A 14,508-nucleotide genomic window follows, 5' to 3' on the forward strand; every position below is an offset into this window, starting at 1 on the left:
TAAATTTAACACCACAGGTGTTTTTATTCTTGCCTTCCAAAGCCATAGGTTGAACAGATTGTTTTAACTTTGATTTGGCTAATAAATCCACACGTTCTACAGACCTACACTGGCGACACACTTTATTCGAGCTCGGCTAGTCCCACGAATTCGGGTATACCCGGGTGTATTGAGGTTTGTGACTGTTTTCTGCCCCAGTATATTGGGTTATTTCCAGGCAGGGATTGAAGCATTTTATTCCCGCTGGCTGCAATACTGCACAGTATATCTATATATACTGCATTACAATTCATGAATTTATGCCATCTGGTAGACACGCGAAGCATTGCAGCCTATTACATCCTAATCATTATCATTTAACAGATCAGCCGCCCGTCAGCCAGGCATGAACCCAGGCTGGGAAGGCAAACGCAAACGGGGCCAGGTACATACTGGGTATTTGCTCGAATAAAGTGTGTCGGTGCAGTAACCTTGTTGAATGCCTCCTGTACTAGAGACATATTATAGCCCTTATGTTTGAAATCCTCGATAAGACGACAGGATTGTACCTCAAGACCTGGTCGGACGAGCAATTCCTCCTCAGTCTATCTAACTGACTGAGGGGGATATTGCATAGCCACTTGGGATGGTGGCTGCTTTTTGCGTGTATATAGCTATTGACCGCCACTTCCTTGAAGTGCACCTGTGTATTGATGTTCAAATCTGAACCTACCGACAATTCCAAATCCAAAAAGACTATATTTGATGCACTAATATGATGGGTAAATCTGAGGCCCATATCATTGGAGTTAAAGTCGGACAATATCTGTTTGAGGTCACCACCATCCCCATCCCATATGATCAAGATGTCATCAATGTACCGGCCATAGAACACCAAGCTTGCCCCCAGCTGTGCATTGGGCCAGATAAATCTGGACTCCCAATAACCCATAAATAGGTTTGCATAGCTGGGGGCAAAATTAGGTAAATACAACTTCAGATGAACAACATGACATATTACACCGTGTCAAGATTTATTTGCATGTGGTTGTTTTTCCATACTTTTGAGGTATGTGAGAGTGATTTTATAATGTTTGTATGTTATGTGGTGTGTCTTTAATAAACTTGTTATACAGTACTTTTGTACACCAGAGTGCTTAACGTGGGATACTTTCTATTTTTGTTTTTTTATATATATATATATATATATATATGTGTGTGTGTGTGTGTGTGTGTGTGTGTGTGTGTGTGTGTGTGTATGTGTGTGTGTGTGTGTGTGTGTGTGTGTGTGTGTGTGTGTGTGTGTGTGTGTGTGTGTGTGTGTGTGTGTGTGTGTGTGTGTGTGTGTGTGTGTGTGTGTGTGTGTGTGTGTGTGTGTGTGTGTGCATGTGTGTGTGTGTGTGTGTGTCCCCATTGGAGTGCTACTGGTTGGGACAAAGCCAATGTGATCATTCTCCCTCTAATTATAGAGGTAAATAAGAATTTGAATCAGTTAGTTTTAGGACCTGCAAATTTGGTCATGCCTTGCTGTGGCTTGCAGGCTTAAAATGCTTTGACCGAAGGGTTTAACTAAATTACCCTAATTCAAGAGATATACAGGTATTTCACTGTGTATTTTTGTCATATTGGATGTAGCTTTGGGCTTCTCTGTTTTTTGTTGTATACATTTAGCCACACCAAGTAGCACTCCACACACACATATATATATTATTTGGTAATTTTGGTGGTTTCTTTGAGCTTGTTTGGTATCTGTGTGTTTATACATTTTCCCATACCCTGATTCTTATTTACTCATTGTTTGTTTAATTCCTACATCCTTTTGTTCAAAAGACATGAAATTGGTTAAGATAAACACTGTTGAATATTTAAGAAACGACTAGTTTTGATTCGTGAAGGTTATCATGGAAACACTATGGAATTTCTGTAATTACCATTGGGGTTCACAAACATTTTCTCAGCACTATAATCATTTTTCACAAGAATGAAACCTCATACTTTAAAGGGGATTGGATTTTTTTAAGGAATCCATTGATATTTATTGTATATGCTAAACAGCTCAGATATATAAAAAACCTTATTGAGTAAGTATGACTTTGGCCTTGTCTATCGCTGAGACCTGATATGGGGCAGTGCTTATTGGAAGGTCTGTGCCAAAAATAGGTGGTGAAGAGGAAAACATACAGTAGGTGGCAAAGGAGTGGATTTCATTTGTCTTATAAAGTCAAGAAAAGCTTCAAGGGAAGGGGGATTTATAGACTGCAGAGGGCAAAGTTGTTCCTGCCCAATAAATGGTCTACTTATTTTTATGGCTGTAGCTGTACTGCAAAAATGCCTATGATTTATGGCTTTGAGTGACTTTGTTTGTAAATAAGTGAGTGTGGGACTGTGTCAGTATACATTTACTGTAGCTCCCAATAAGTGCAGATTTATTTGTAATATGTTTATTAGACTTTTTTTAAAGGTGCCATCCTGCGATACACAGGGGCTCTTCTTAATATGACTACTACTCCATGTTTTTCTGTTTCCCAGGGCTCTTCAAAATATTAATCAACACCATTTAGTCTTAAACACGTTAAATAATAACATTACCATTTCGGGTAGAAGTTTGCCAATGTACAGGTGATGTAACAGCACATAGAGATTACAATTGTCCATTTGCACCCAATCTTTCTTGTTACAAACGGAGCAAGTAAAATTGCAGAGAGGATTTGGCTTCCATATATAACACTTAAGGAGACCACTCCAAGGCCTCCATAAGGGTTTAGACTACTCTGTGGAAACAAAATCAAAAAATAAATTAATGTTACTGAGCGTTTGGTGTGCTAAAAAAAAAGCTTTATTGATGTAATGACTGTTTAACTTCCAGTTCTAACTTCCTACATTTTAAGTGGACCTGTCACCTTAAATTATCAGAAACTGTTCCTTAAAATACAAGTCTGAGTAAGGTTTTCCTTTCATTCCAGATGTCATATGATGCATACTGTACTTGGCATCTTGTTTAAAGTTGTGTAATCTAGGTCATATCAGGACATGTAAATTATACACAGGCCATAACAATTCAAAACAAAGAAATAAACATTCATTATGATATATGCGGTGATTAATGTTGCAATTTATCCTCCCTAGCTTCCACAAATACATTATAAGTAAAATGATTAACATTTATAGGCATGGGTTATAAATATTAGGAGTTTCATGATTAGAAAGCTAGGAAGATCCTGTAGGAAGGTGGTGGGGTGTCATTTTAAAAGGAATCAATTTGTGTTTGGAGGGAGAGGAACTTTTAATGTAGTCTGCCTTAGACATTTTCATCAAGGATACCATAAGCAACCTGCTGCATAGCAGTAATGAAATTTGCCAGAGAGAAGGTTTTTCTTGTGGTAGTTATTGAAAAGCAGATTTCACTTGTACACTTGTACTGTATGCACATTTATTTTATTTAAGTATGCTTCGATTATAGAAATGGAAACTTCCTACTGTCTCACAAATGTTTAAAGCCTGTTAACTATGCCAAAGTATTTTTATTGTTTGGTAATGAACAGACTTTGCTTTTGTGTGTGAAGAGTCTGAGCTACTGAAGAATGTTAAAACAAGTGATAAAACATATGATAAAATGAATTATATATTGTATGTGTTATGTTACCAAGGGGAATGGTGTAATACCAATTTCTTATTCACAAATCTATGTATTCATTTAAAAGAAAAATCGACTTAAGCTGTAGTAAAATGTTTTTTTAATTCAGTTATTAAACCATAAAGAGAACATAAATATTTTTAATATGGATCTCAAGAGGTTTGCCCCAGTAATTGACCAATTTAGAGTCTCTTAGAAGAAAAACTTTGACTATAGGGAAAAATTAGAACAAGGGGGCCTGCAGCACTCAAAACAAGAGAATTGGCAAAAACTGCTAGCATGAATAACGATTGTAATATGGAGAGTGTTGTAATACAGGGAGAAAAGAGCCCAACATTTCTGGGTTAGCCTTCGTCAGGTAAAAAAGAGAGAGCATACCTAAAGATAACCATCTGCTATTGATCTTTATTTAATATCTACTTGGTATGTTTGTTTGATTGGAACCCCTCTTTTAAATTAAGCCCATCTGCTATTGATCTTTATTCAACAGCTACTTGGACAACACCCTGTCTAGAAGAACCATCTGTTTTAATGTCCCTCACATGTGCTAATTAAGCTGCCTGGGCTAATCTTAATTCAGTCAGGTGACATTTTAGAGCTATATAACCACACACGTAGCAGCCCATGCTGTCTGCAGCCAATGCTCAAGTAGCAAGCAAAGTTGAGTTTAAAAGGAAAGGCAAAAGGAGTGACAACATAAAACCTACTGGCCCTAATTCCTGAATTTGATTTAAGATGGAAAGGAGGATATTTACTATCCCAGAATGCACATCCTAGCACTTTACTATTGCTGTGATTCCGTCTTTACTATTTATATTTTCTATAACCTCACGTCTTTTCAAATTATGCACATCCTTCTACCAGCCTCATTATGGGGGCGATTCACTAAGCAGTGAGCTTTTGCGCACGAGTATAAAATGTTGACTCGCACGTAACAAAGTGAATCCAAGCGTGGGATTCACAAAGAAGTGAAGCCCATTTTGGTACGTTCTATCAAAACATGCCCGATCATGCGACCTGTTTTTTTCCCCCCTGGTATCGGGATGTGAATTCTACAGCACGATAGCTGATAAAAAAACAGCCTGTAAGTGCTACATGGAGACGCTGCGTGGCTCTTACAGGCGATCGAACAGTATAAATATGCATTTTAATACTAGTGTACATATGCAGCGGGTCTCCTGAGTTGAACCGCATTGGTTTAAGCCTCGGGGACCCCTACTTCATGAGATACAGGCCCCAATATGGGGTTCCTATATCCCTGTACTTTCAATCTCCCGCGTCCCGTGACCGGGGGATTTAAATCATGCAGGGGGTACCGGCACCCCATAACGGGGCCTATATCTCGTGAAGTAGGGAGTCCCCGAGGCTGAAACCAATGCGGTTCAAAAGTAGTATCAAAACGCACATAACAATAAAACATAATTCATTACCGTAGCGGCTAGCCGCTATGGTAATGAAGCTGCATTAATGTAATTTTTATTAATAGTGTGCAGGAGCAGGGGGTCTGCTGAGATGAACCGCATTGATTTCAGCCTCGCGGACCCACTGCTTCCTGAGTTACAGGCCCAGATATGGGGTGCCGGTATCTCCTTCATTATTTAAATGTCCCGTGTCATGTGACACGGGTGCTTTAAAAATGGCGGCGAGACTGGCATCTGATGCCCCATACCGGTTCCTGTAACTCGGGAAGCAGGGGGTCCCTGAGGCAGAAATCAAAGTGGTTCAGCTCAGGAGACACCCTGCTCCTGCACACTATAAAAAAAAAACATTGAAGCAGCTTCATTACCTTAGTGGCTATCCGCTAAGGCAATGAAGGTGTTAAGGCCCAATAGCAGCTTTATTGAGGGCAATTGCCCACAATAAATCTTGCAATATGTGCTACCCACCCACCCCTGTGCCCCCTAACATACATACATTTTTTTTAAAACATAGGAATGTTACTATAGGCCAGCGATGGCCCTCAGGTGGTCCCCGCAGGTGTCCGGGGATCACCACTGTCCTGTGGTACCAATCCCACGCACACAAAAAAAAACTTGGAAATAAATACACCCCCCTCCCCCATAATAGATACAGTACAGTAAAAGGAAAAATTATTATTATCCAAATATGGATAATAGTGCATTTGCCCATTTAATTAAAATATTAACCTGCAGAAATACAGTAAATAAAGCTTGCACCTACCCCTGCCAGGCTGCCACGATGAAGGCTGTCCTCATCCTCATCACTGCCCATGTCCTCCGTTGCCACAAAGAATTCAATTAAAAATACAATCTAATGTCCTCTAACCCCTTAATCATCTTAGCGGTTAATAACCGCTAGAGTAATTAAGGGGTTAACTCACCCTACCCACTACCCACCTTTGAGGCCTAACCATCCTCCCCAGGCAACTACTACCACCCTCCACCCATTCATTGGTACAGTGTGTACATCATGCCCATATAATATGGGCCTGATTTACCACTATAGCAATAAATGGTGAATTAAACAAAAAACAGGCCCAAAATAAAACACATTACATAGCCAAATGAACACATAATAAATGCCAATAAAACAATTGATTGGCACAGTGGGTACATCATGCCCATATAATATGGGCATGATTTAACACTATGCCAGTCAATGGTGAATCTAAAAATTAACGACTACAAACAATAGCCAATGTAATCCAAACAAACACCAAATAAACAAGAATAAATAAGTAAACATCACAAAATTAGCAGCAATCTATTAATCAAATACCAAATAAAGACACCAATTAACCATTTAAACACTAATACAAAACCATCAATAAATAAAATAAAGCTCTTAATAAACACCATCATTCAAATTAAAAATAGCAAAAATAATCCACTATTAAAAAGCAAACACCAAAAAAAAACTGGAAAAATCCATTGAAAACACCACCAAAAATTTCAGTACACAAAATCAAAACACAAATAAATAGCATTAAAAAGAAATATCAAAGTACCAAAATACATTTAAAAAACATAAAAGAAAGCATTTTCCCAAATAACCATTGCTTGTCAATGTATTTATGTATAGCCCTAAAGGGTCATACTTATATACATTTGCAATCAATGGACAATTAAAAAAAAACACATCAGAATAAAAATACAATGAAAAAAACCTCTAAAAGAAAAAATAACATACATTCAATTTTTTTCCTTACCATTAGATGTATTCACCCTCTGATTCCTGGGTTCTCTGGAAGCTCTCAAACCAATCCATGATCCCAAACAGCAACGGGCAACAGGTAAAATCCAAATTCCTTTTCTTTATCTTCATCTGTTAACTGTAATCCATTTTGGGGTCTTCCACCTTCTTCTTCTTCTGTATCTTCTTGTTCTTCTTCATCTGTATCTTCTTCTTCATCCATCTTCATCTTTATCTGGAACGCATTGTAATCCTATTGGTGGAGGAGGTCCTCCCTCCTCGACTTCTTGCCGTCAAATGAGGCTGCACAGGCTTTTATAGGCCTGTGACATTACATTTGAGTGCAAATGGTTCACACGCCATCTGATTGGCCTGTGAAAAACAGGTGACTTTTTTTGGTGACGTCACGTAAAGGGAGTGATGCCAGCCAATCAGAAGGACCTCCTCCTCCAATAGGATTACATGGGTGTGAAGATGATGAAGATGAAGATGAAGGATGAAGAAGAAGATACAGATGAAGAAGATACAGTTAAGGGATTACAGTTAACAGATGAAGAAAAGGAAGAAGAAAAGGACTTTGGATGTTACCTGTGGCCCATTGCTGTTTGGGATCGTGGATTGGTTCGAGAGCATTCAGAGACCCCTGGAATCGGAGGGTGAAGTCATCCACTGTAAAAGGTAAGGAAAAAATTGAATGTGTTTTTTTTATTTTACAGGTTTTTTCATTGTATTTTTATTCTGATGTAATTTTTTGGAATTGCCCATTGATTGCAAATGTATATATGTATGACAAGCAATGGTTATTTTGTTAAATGCTTGCTGTTATGTATTTAAATGCATTTTGGTACTTTGTTTTTTCTTTTTTTTTTGTAACAAGTTTTATTCTGTTTTTTCTTATTAATGCTATTTATTTTGTGTTTTCAATTTGTATGCTGGCATTTTTGGTGGTGTTTTCTATGGATTATTTCAGGGGTGTGTTTGGTGTTTGATTTTTAATAGTGGATTCTTTTTGGTACAGGTATTTTAATTTGACTGATGGTGTATATTTGGAGATTTCTTTTATTTATTGATGGTTTTGTTTTGGTGTTTTTAATTGTTAATTCTGGTGTTTAATTGGTATTTGGTTAATTGAATAGTGGTAATGTTGTTGTGTTTACTTGCTTATTATTTTTTATTTGGTGATTGTTTTGATTACATTGGATAATGTTTTTGGTTGTTTTTTAAGATTGACCATTGACTGGCATAGTGTTAAATCATGCCCACATTATATGAGCATGATGTACCCACTGTGCCAATTAATTATTTTATTGGCATTTGTTATGTGTTCATTTGGCTATGTAATGTGTTTTATTTTGGGCCTGTTTTTTGTTTAATTCACCATTTATTGCTATAGTGGTAAATAAGGCCCATATTATAAAGGCATGATGTACCCACTGTACCAATAAATGGGTGGAGGGTGGTGGTAGTTGATTGGGGACCATGGTTAGGCCTCCAGGGTGTGTAGTGGCGGAGGGTGGGTTAACCCTTTAATTGCTATAGCGGTTACTAACCGCTGAGGTGATTAAGGGGTTAGGGGACATTAGATTGTATTTGTTATTGTACTGCATTGTTTGTGGCAACGGAGGACATGGACAGTGATGAGGATGAGTATGGCCTTCATCGTGGCAGCCTGGCAGGGATGAGTGCAAGTTTTATTTATTTTCTTTCTGCTTGTTAATGTTTTTTTTTGAATGGACAAATGGACTATTATCCATATCTGGATAATAGTAATTTTGACCATTAATGTACTGTATGTGTTATGGGGCAGGGGAGGGGTGTATTTATTTCAAAGTATTGGCTGTTATTTTTTTGGGGCACACGATTGGTACCGCAAGCCTGTGGGGACCCCCGGACACCCGCGGAGACCACCCGAGGACCTCCGGACACCCGTGGGAACCACCCCGGGACACCCGCCGGCCTCTTGTATTAATCCTGTGGTGATAAAAACGTTTTCGAAACGCCATTACCGAAACCATCCAATTCCTCTAACTCTGCTTTCCCCTCCTTTGAGGCTCACTCTGTCCAGATCTTCTCTTCTCTCCCTGTCCACGTGGCAATAATCTATCGCCCACCTACCTCTACTCATCCTCCTCTGCCTTTCTGTAAGGATCCGCACCGCGGGTACACCCGCTTCCAGCGCCTCCTTACCTTGTCTCCGTGCTGCCCAGGCTCCCCGGCGGCGTGCCTCACTCCTCGCGGGCCCCCCCCCCCCCCACGGCTGCTCCCGCACTTCCGGGGCGCGTGCGGACCCAGGCTTCCATTTACTGGCGCCGTGCACCTGACTCCGCCACCTCAGGTGCTGCGTGCGCATCACCTGCTTCCCTGCCCCTGCTCCATCAGGCCCGCCTCCCAGGCCCTTCTCCCCTATCAGATCCTTCCCCGGGCCGCTCCTCCGCTCCTCCCCTTGCTCTGATAGGCTCCAGCTTCCCAGGCACTCCTCCCCTATCAGATCCTTCCCCGGGCCGCTCCTCCATTCCTCCCCTTCCTCTGATAGGTCCCAGCCCCCTATTTAGTCTCCCCTCACCATTACCACCTTGCTCGGCATAGCTTCTATACCTTGGTGCTGTCTGCTGTTACCTGGCCCCTTTTGTCTTTCAGTTCCTGTTCCTGTCCCTGGACATTCTGCTGACCTCCCTGGACCTTGACCTTTGGCTTTGGACTTCATTACGCTGCTCTCTGGAACCCCTTGGATTTGGCTTTGGACTTTCTACCCTGCAGACTTCTATATCCCCTGGACACGGCTTACGGACACTCTACTACGCTGCTCTCTCCACTCCATGACCCAGGCTTACATATACTCTACTACGCTGCTCTCTCCATCCCACAACCATTGGCTTACGGACTTTACCTTTCTACGCTGGAGTAGTCAAGTATGGTACCTTTTCTATTTTTGTTACCTGACCACCTACGCTACTTCCACACTCCGGCCGTGCCCCCGTTTACTGCTAGGTGTGTGGTATTACTCCTTTCCACCTCAGTCCCGGGGTCTCGTCTGGCTTGTGGGCAGGCCGAGCGTTACACTTTCTCTCTCACTTTGAATCCTGGCTCTCTTTTTACTCTCCTCAGGCTCCCCTTTTCTTCTCCTTGGGGACTTCAACTGTCACATTGATTACCCCTCTGTCCCTTGGGCTTCCCGCTTTCTCTCTCTAAGCTCTTCTTTTGGCCTTCAACAGTGGACTGCAACAATCACCTACAAGGATGGCTACTACCTAGACCTGGTTTTCACTAAAAAAAAATCTCTCTCTGATTTCTCAATTTGCCTCTTTCCTCTCTCTGACCATCACCTCATCTCATTTTCTCTCTCTCTCTTCTCCCCTTCTCTGTCTCCATCTAACCTAATTTCTGCAGAAACCTGCACTCTATTATCCTACCAGCCTTTGATTCCACTTTACGCTCCTCCCTCTCCTCTCTCAGTTCTGCTCAGACCCTGACAACCTGGTCAGGAACTACAACTGTGCCTTATCCCCCTCTCTTAATCTACATGCCCTGCTTTCTGTCTGCCATCCTCGCCCTTCTAACCCCAGACCCTGGCTAAATTCCCACACGCGCATGCTGCATTCCTCTACTCATTCCTCTGAATGCCTCTGGAGGAAATCTCACACTCTCGCAGACTTCATTCACTACAAATTATTGCTGTCCTGTTTCAACTCTGCCCTCTCTCAAACTAAACAAACTTACTTTTCTTCACTAATCAACACACACAAGTCTAACCCACGCCGACTCTTTTCTGTCTTTGACTCTCTACTCAGACAACCCTCAGCTGCCTCTTCTTTTTCCGCCATCTTCCGCCATCTCACCTCAGGACTTTGCTGTTTTTTTAAAGGAAAAGGTGTAATCCATACGTCAGAACATTCCTTCTGTTTCCTCCTCCCATCCTACACCGCTTCCTAACTCTCGTCCTGCCTTCTTTGACTCTTTTTCTGCTGGCTCGGAGGAGGATGTGTCACTTTATCTCCTCTTCTCCCTCTACCACCTGCCTTCTTGACCCCATTCCCTCCCATCTCCTAAAACCTCTTGCTACTACTATAATCCCTACGCTCACACACATTTTTAACTCCGCCCTCTACTCTGGTTTCATCCTCCTTCAAACATGCAACAGTTATACTATTACACAGCAAGCTTGACCCTACCTCTCTTTCTAACTATCGACCTGTCTCCCTCCTGCCTTTTTCCTCTAAACTCATTGAACGTCTTGTCTCTCCTAGGCCCTCTACAATCTGACTACCTCACTGCTCCCTCGACAGAAACAGCCCTCACTAAAATAACTAATGGCCTCCATGCTGCCAAAGACAGAGGTCATTACACACTGCTCATATTTCTCGACCTCTCTGCAGCACTTGACACCGTGGACCACCCTCTTCTCCTTCACATTCTCCATACACTTGGTATCCATAACAAAGCTCCATACTTGGATCTCTACCTACCTCTCCCTTTGTTCCTTCAGTTTTACTGCTAACATCTCCTCCTCCTCTATCGATCTCTCTATGGGGGGGGGGGGGGTACTCCAGGGCTTTGTCCTGGGACCTCTTCTTTTTTCTCTGTACATACTTTCTCTAGATGACCTAATCATATCTCTTTAAATATTACCTCTATAATGATGACGCACAAACTTACTTGTCAACCCTTGACTTACACCTGCTGTACAGACCAAAGTTTCTGAATGTCACTCTGCGATATCATACTTGATGGCCCTCCCCCAACTTAAACTTAACATGGCAGAAACAGAGCTCCTCATTCTTCCTCCCAAACCTGGCCCTATTACCTCCTTCCACGTTACTGTTGGAAGTACTATCATTCACCCAGTAGCCCAAGCACACTGCCTAGGGGTCACATTGGACTCCTCTCACATTCTCCCCTCACATTCAAAACGTATCTAAAATCTGTCACGTTTTCCTCTGCAATCTTATAAAGATATGCACTTTCCTCTGTTACTCGACTGCTAAAACTCTGACTCAGGCCCTCATTCTCTCCCGTCTCAATTACTGTAACCTCCTGCTGTCTTGCCTTCCTGTCTCCCCTGCAATCTATCCTTAACACTGCTGCCAGAATCACTCTACTCTTTCCTAAATCTGTCTCAGCATCTCCCCTGCTGAAATCACTCTCCTGTCTTCCCATCAAATCATGCATCTCGCACTCAATTCTCCTCCTCACTTTTAAAGCTTTACACTTTTCTACAAGTCATTACATCTCAGCCCTAATTTCTCGCTATGTACCATCTCGACTCTTGCGTTCTGCTCAAGGATGTCTTCTCTCTACCCCCTTTGTATCTAAAACCTTCTCCCGCCTTAAACATTTCTCACTGACTGCCCCACACCTCTGGAATACCCCTCCCCTCAATAACTGACTAGCACCCTCTCTATCCACCTTTAAGACCCACATTAAGACACACCTGCTTAAAGAAGCATATGAGTAGCACCGTGGCTAATACTATACACATGATACTTAAAGCTTGGCCCCCTGCAGACGCACTTACCAGAATACCCTCATATTGTCTCTTTACGCTCTTTCTACCAATTAGATTGTAAGCTCTTTGGAGCAGGGTCTCCTCTTCCACAATGTTACATTTATGTCTGAAGCACCTATTCCCATGATCTATTATTTGTATTATTTGTTATTTATATGATTGTCACTTTTATGTACATTAATGGCGCTATATAAATAAAGACATACATACATACATACAGTGTGTTTAAATATCTTAATCTAAAATTAAACACCTGCCCAATTCTCACAAAAGGCGCCAAAATTAATGTATTGAAGATGTCACACTTCATTAGCATATTCATGACAGCTACTTCATGTAAGGCGTATTTCAACTTGCAGGCATTGTGTCTAATTGCTCAATTGTGTCTACTCTTAATAAAAAGTATTGCTAACTTAGAAGGATCTGTGTATTTAACTGATCGAGCTGTGTATTATGTTGTTTTTATTGGATTTTATTTTCCCAACACATCGCTGTGTGTTAACGGATTTCTCCCTCCCTTTTGTCTCGCATCCAATAGTGTGCAGCCCTCAATGAATTGTATTAACAACGTGAGAAAAATATATTACTGTGATTTTGTTCATTGCATTTATGAGATCATGATGTCATGAATATGCTAAAGAGTGTATAATATCATGAATTTGTTTCTCAAAAAGTAGGGGAGCATATGAAAAATATGTAAGAGCGCACACCCTCTTCTTTGTCACTCATAACATCATGAATGCATTAATTTTGGTGCCTTTTGTGAGAAGTGGGCTGGGTTTCAATTTTAGATTTAGATATTTAAAAACACTTGTTATCTTTAGGTACTCTCTCTCTCTCTCTCTTTTTCCTGATGAAGGCTAACCATGAAACATTGCGCTTTTCTCTCCCTGTATTACATCACTCTGCATATTATATTCTTTATTTGTGTGTTTTTTCCAATCTTCTTGTTTTGAGTGCTACAGGTTCTTTTGTTCCTATATACGCCTGGATGTGCCTGCGGTCCGCCATTCCACCTGCACTAGCACGGCCCCTAAATGTTACCAGTACTGCAGGTGAGTGCCCACTAGACCCTATTTTCTCTAATGGGAAAACTCCCATAGATGGCTATACAAAAGATATGAAAATCAGGAGCAAAATGTATAAAGTTAAGGAAGTGTTTATTCAAAAATATTTGTGTGTGTGTTTATATATATTTGTGTGTGTGTGCGTGTATATATATTTGTGTGTGTGTGTGTGTTTCCACAACCTTGCAGTTTTATAAGCTATTAGGTTATGGATGGGATCTTTTCCTATTCCTTTACCACAATTGCAATTATTTACTGCTTATTCACTCGAATTAATTTGATAAACAGATGTGTTACAAATCACAAAGTACCTAGTCATTTAATGTTATACATTATGGGCCAAGGTTACTAAACATTGTTCTGTCTTAAGACAACCTCTGGCGCTGGAAGACACCATATTGCCCATTGACTGGAAAGGGCTGCAAGATGTCTTCCAGTGCTGTAATTTGCCTTATGGTAGAAACCTGCTTAGTAAGTATGGCCCTTTATACTGTAATTGTAATATTAAATATATTTAGCAATAATTATTGTTTAGTAATAATTATAAACACATTCTTAAAATAAATGTTTTTGACATTGATCACTCTTCTTTACCTCATAAGGAATTCAAAGACATATTAGGATAAATCCATATTTGCACAAGTTTCAGAAGCACAATTTAATTGTATATATTAAGAAATTAAGCAGCATCTTACCTGTAATGTTTGAAGTCCACCAAAAGCTATAAATATGAGTAAAAACCCAAAAGCTACTACAAAAATATTCTTCAGATGACTTATTTCCATCTTTTAAAAACATTTACTGTAGATCAGTTTTGGATCAATGTTTTTGTCTAACGATGCCAACTTTCCCTATGAAAACCATACAGAGCATTTACTAAACAATACAATACTTAAAAATAAAAATAAAACATAATATGACAACTGACCAAATAAAGGCATAATGTTTTCTGCATGCTTTTACATTATTGTATAAAATATTGGTGACCTAGTTTTGTCCTATTTTTGTTTTCCTTCACATTTTCAAAACATGATCATTTTGTATTAAGTTCATTATTGTATTACATCGTTACATAGTATAAACAAGAGACACAGAGCCCCAAGGTTACATCCAACATGGCAAATCATATAGTTATATACTTAACTGTTTTTCTCTCATAAGTGAGGGTCACT

At 40.3% G+C, this 14,508-nt stretch overlaps 1 protein-coding gene across 1 annotated transcript in view; it reads right to left on the minus strand.

The window, feature by feature from the left end:
- Positions 1 to 14,181, minus strand: part of LOC142493241 (protein unc-93 homolog A-like) — a 141,355-nt gene extending 127,174 nt beyond the window's left edge. The window contains exons 1-2 of the mRNA XM_075596928.1: positions 14,032 to 14,181; positions 2,569 to 2,750 (exon numbers count right to left, since the gene is read on the minus strand). Of these exons, the coding sequence (XP_075453043.1) occupies positions 2,569 to 2,750; positions 14,032 to 14,121 (272 nt within the window). The 5' untranslated portion in view covers positions 14,122 to 14,181. The remainder of the gene's footprint in view (positions 1 to 2,568; positions 2,751 to 14,031) is intronic.
- Between the last annotated feature and the right edge of the window lie 327 nt (positions 14,182 to 14,508).

Source organism: Ascaphus truei, chromosome 4 (genome assembly GCF_040206685.1).
Source record: "Ascaphus truei isolate aAscTru1 chromosome 4, aAscTru1.hap1, whole genome shotgun sequence".
NCBI lineage: Eukaryota > Metazoa > Chordata > Amphibia > Anura > Ascaphidae > Ascaphus > Ascaphus truei.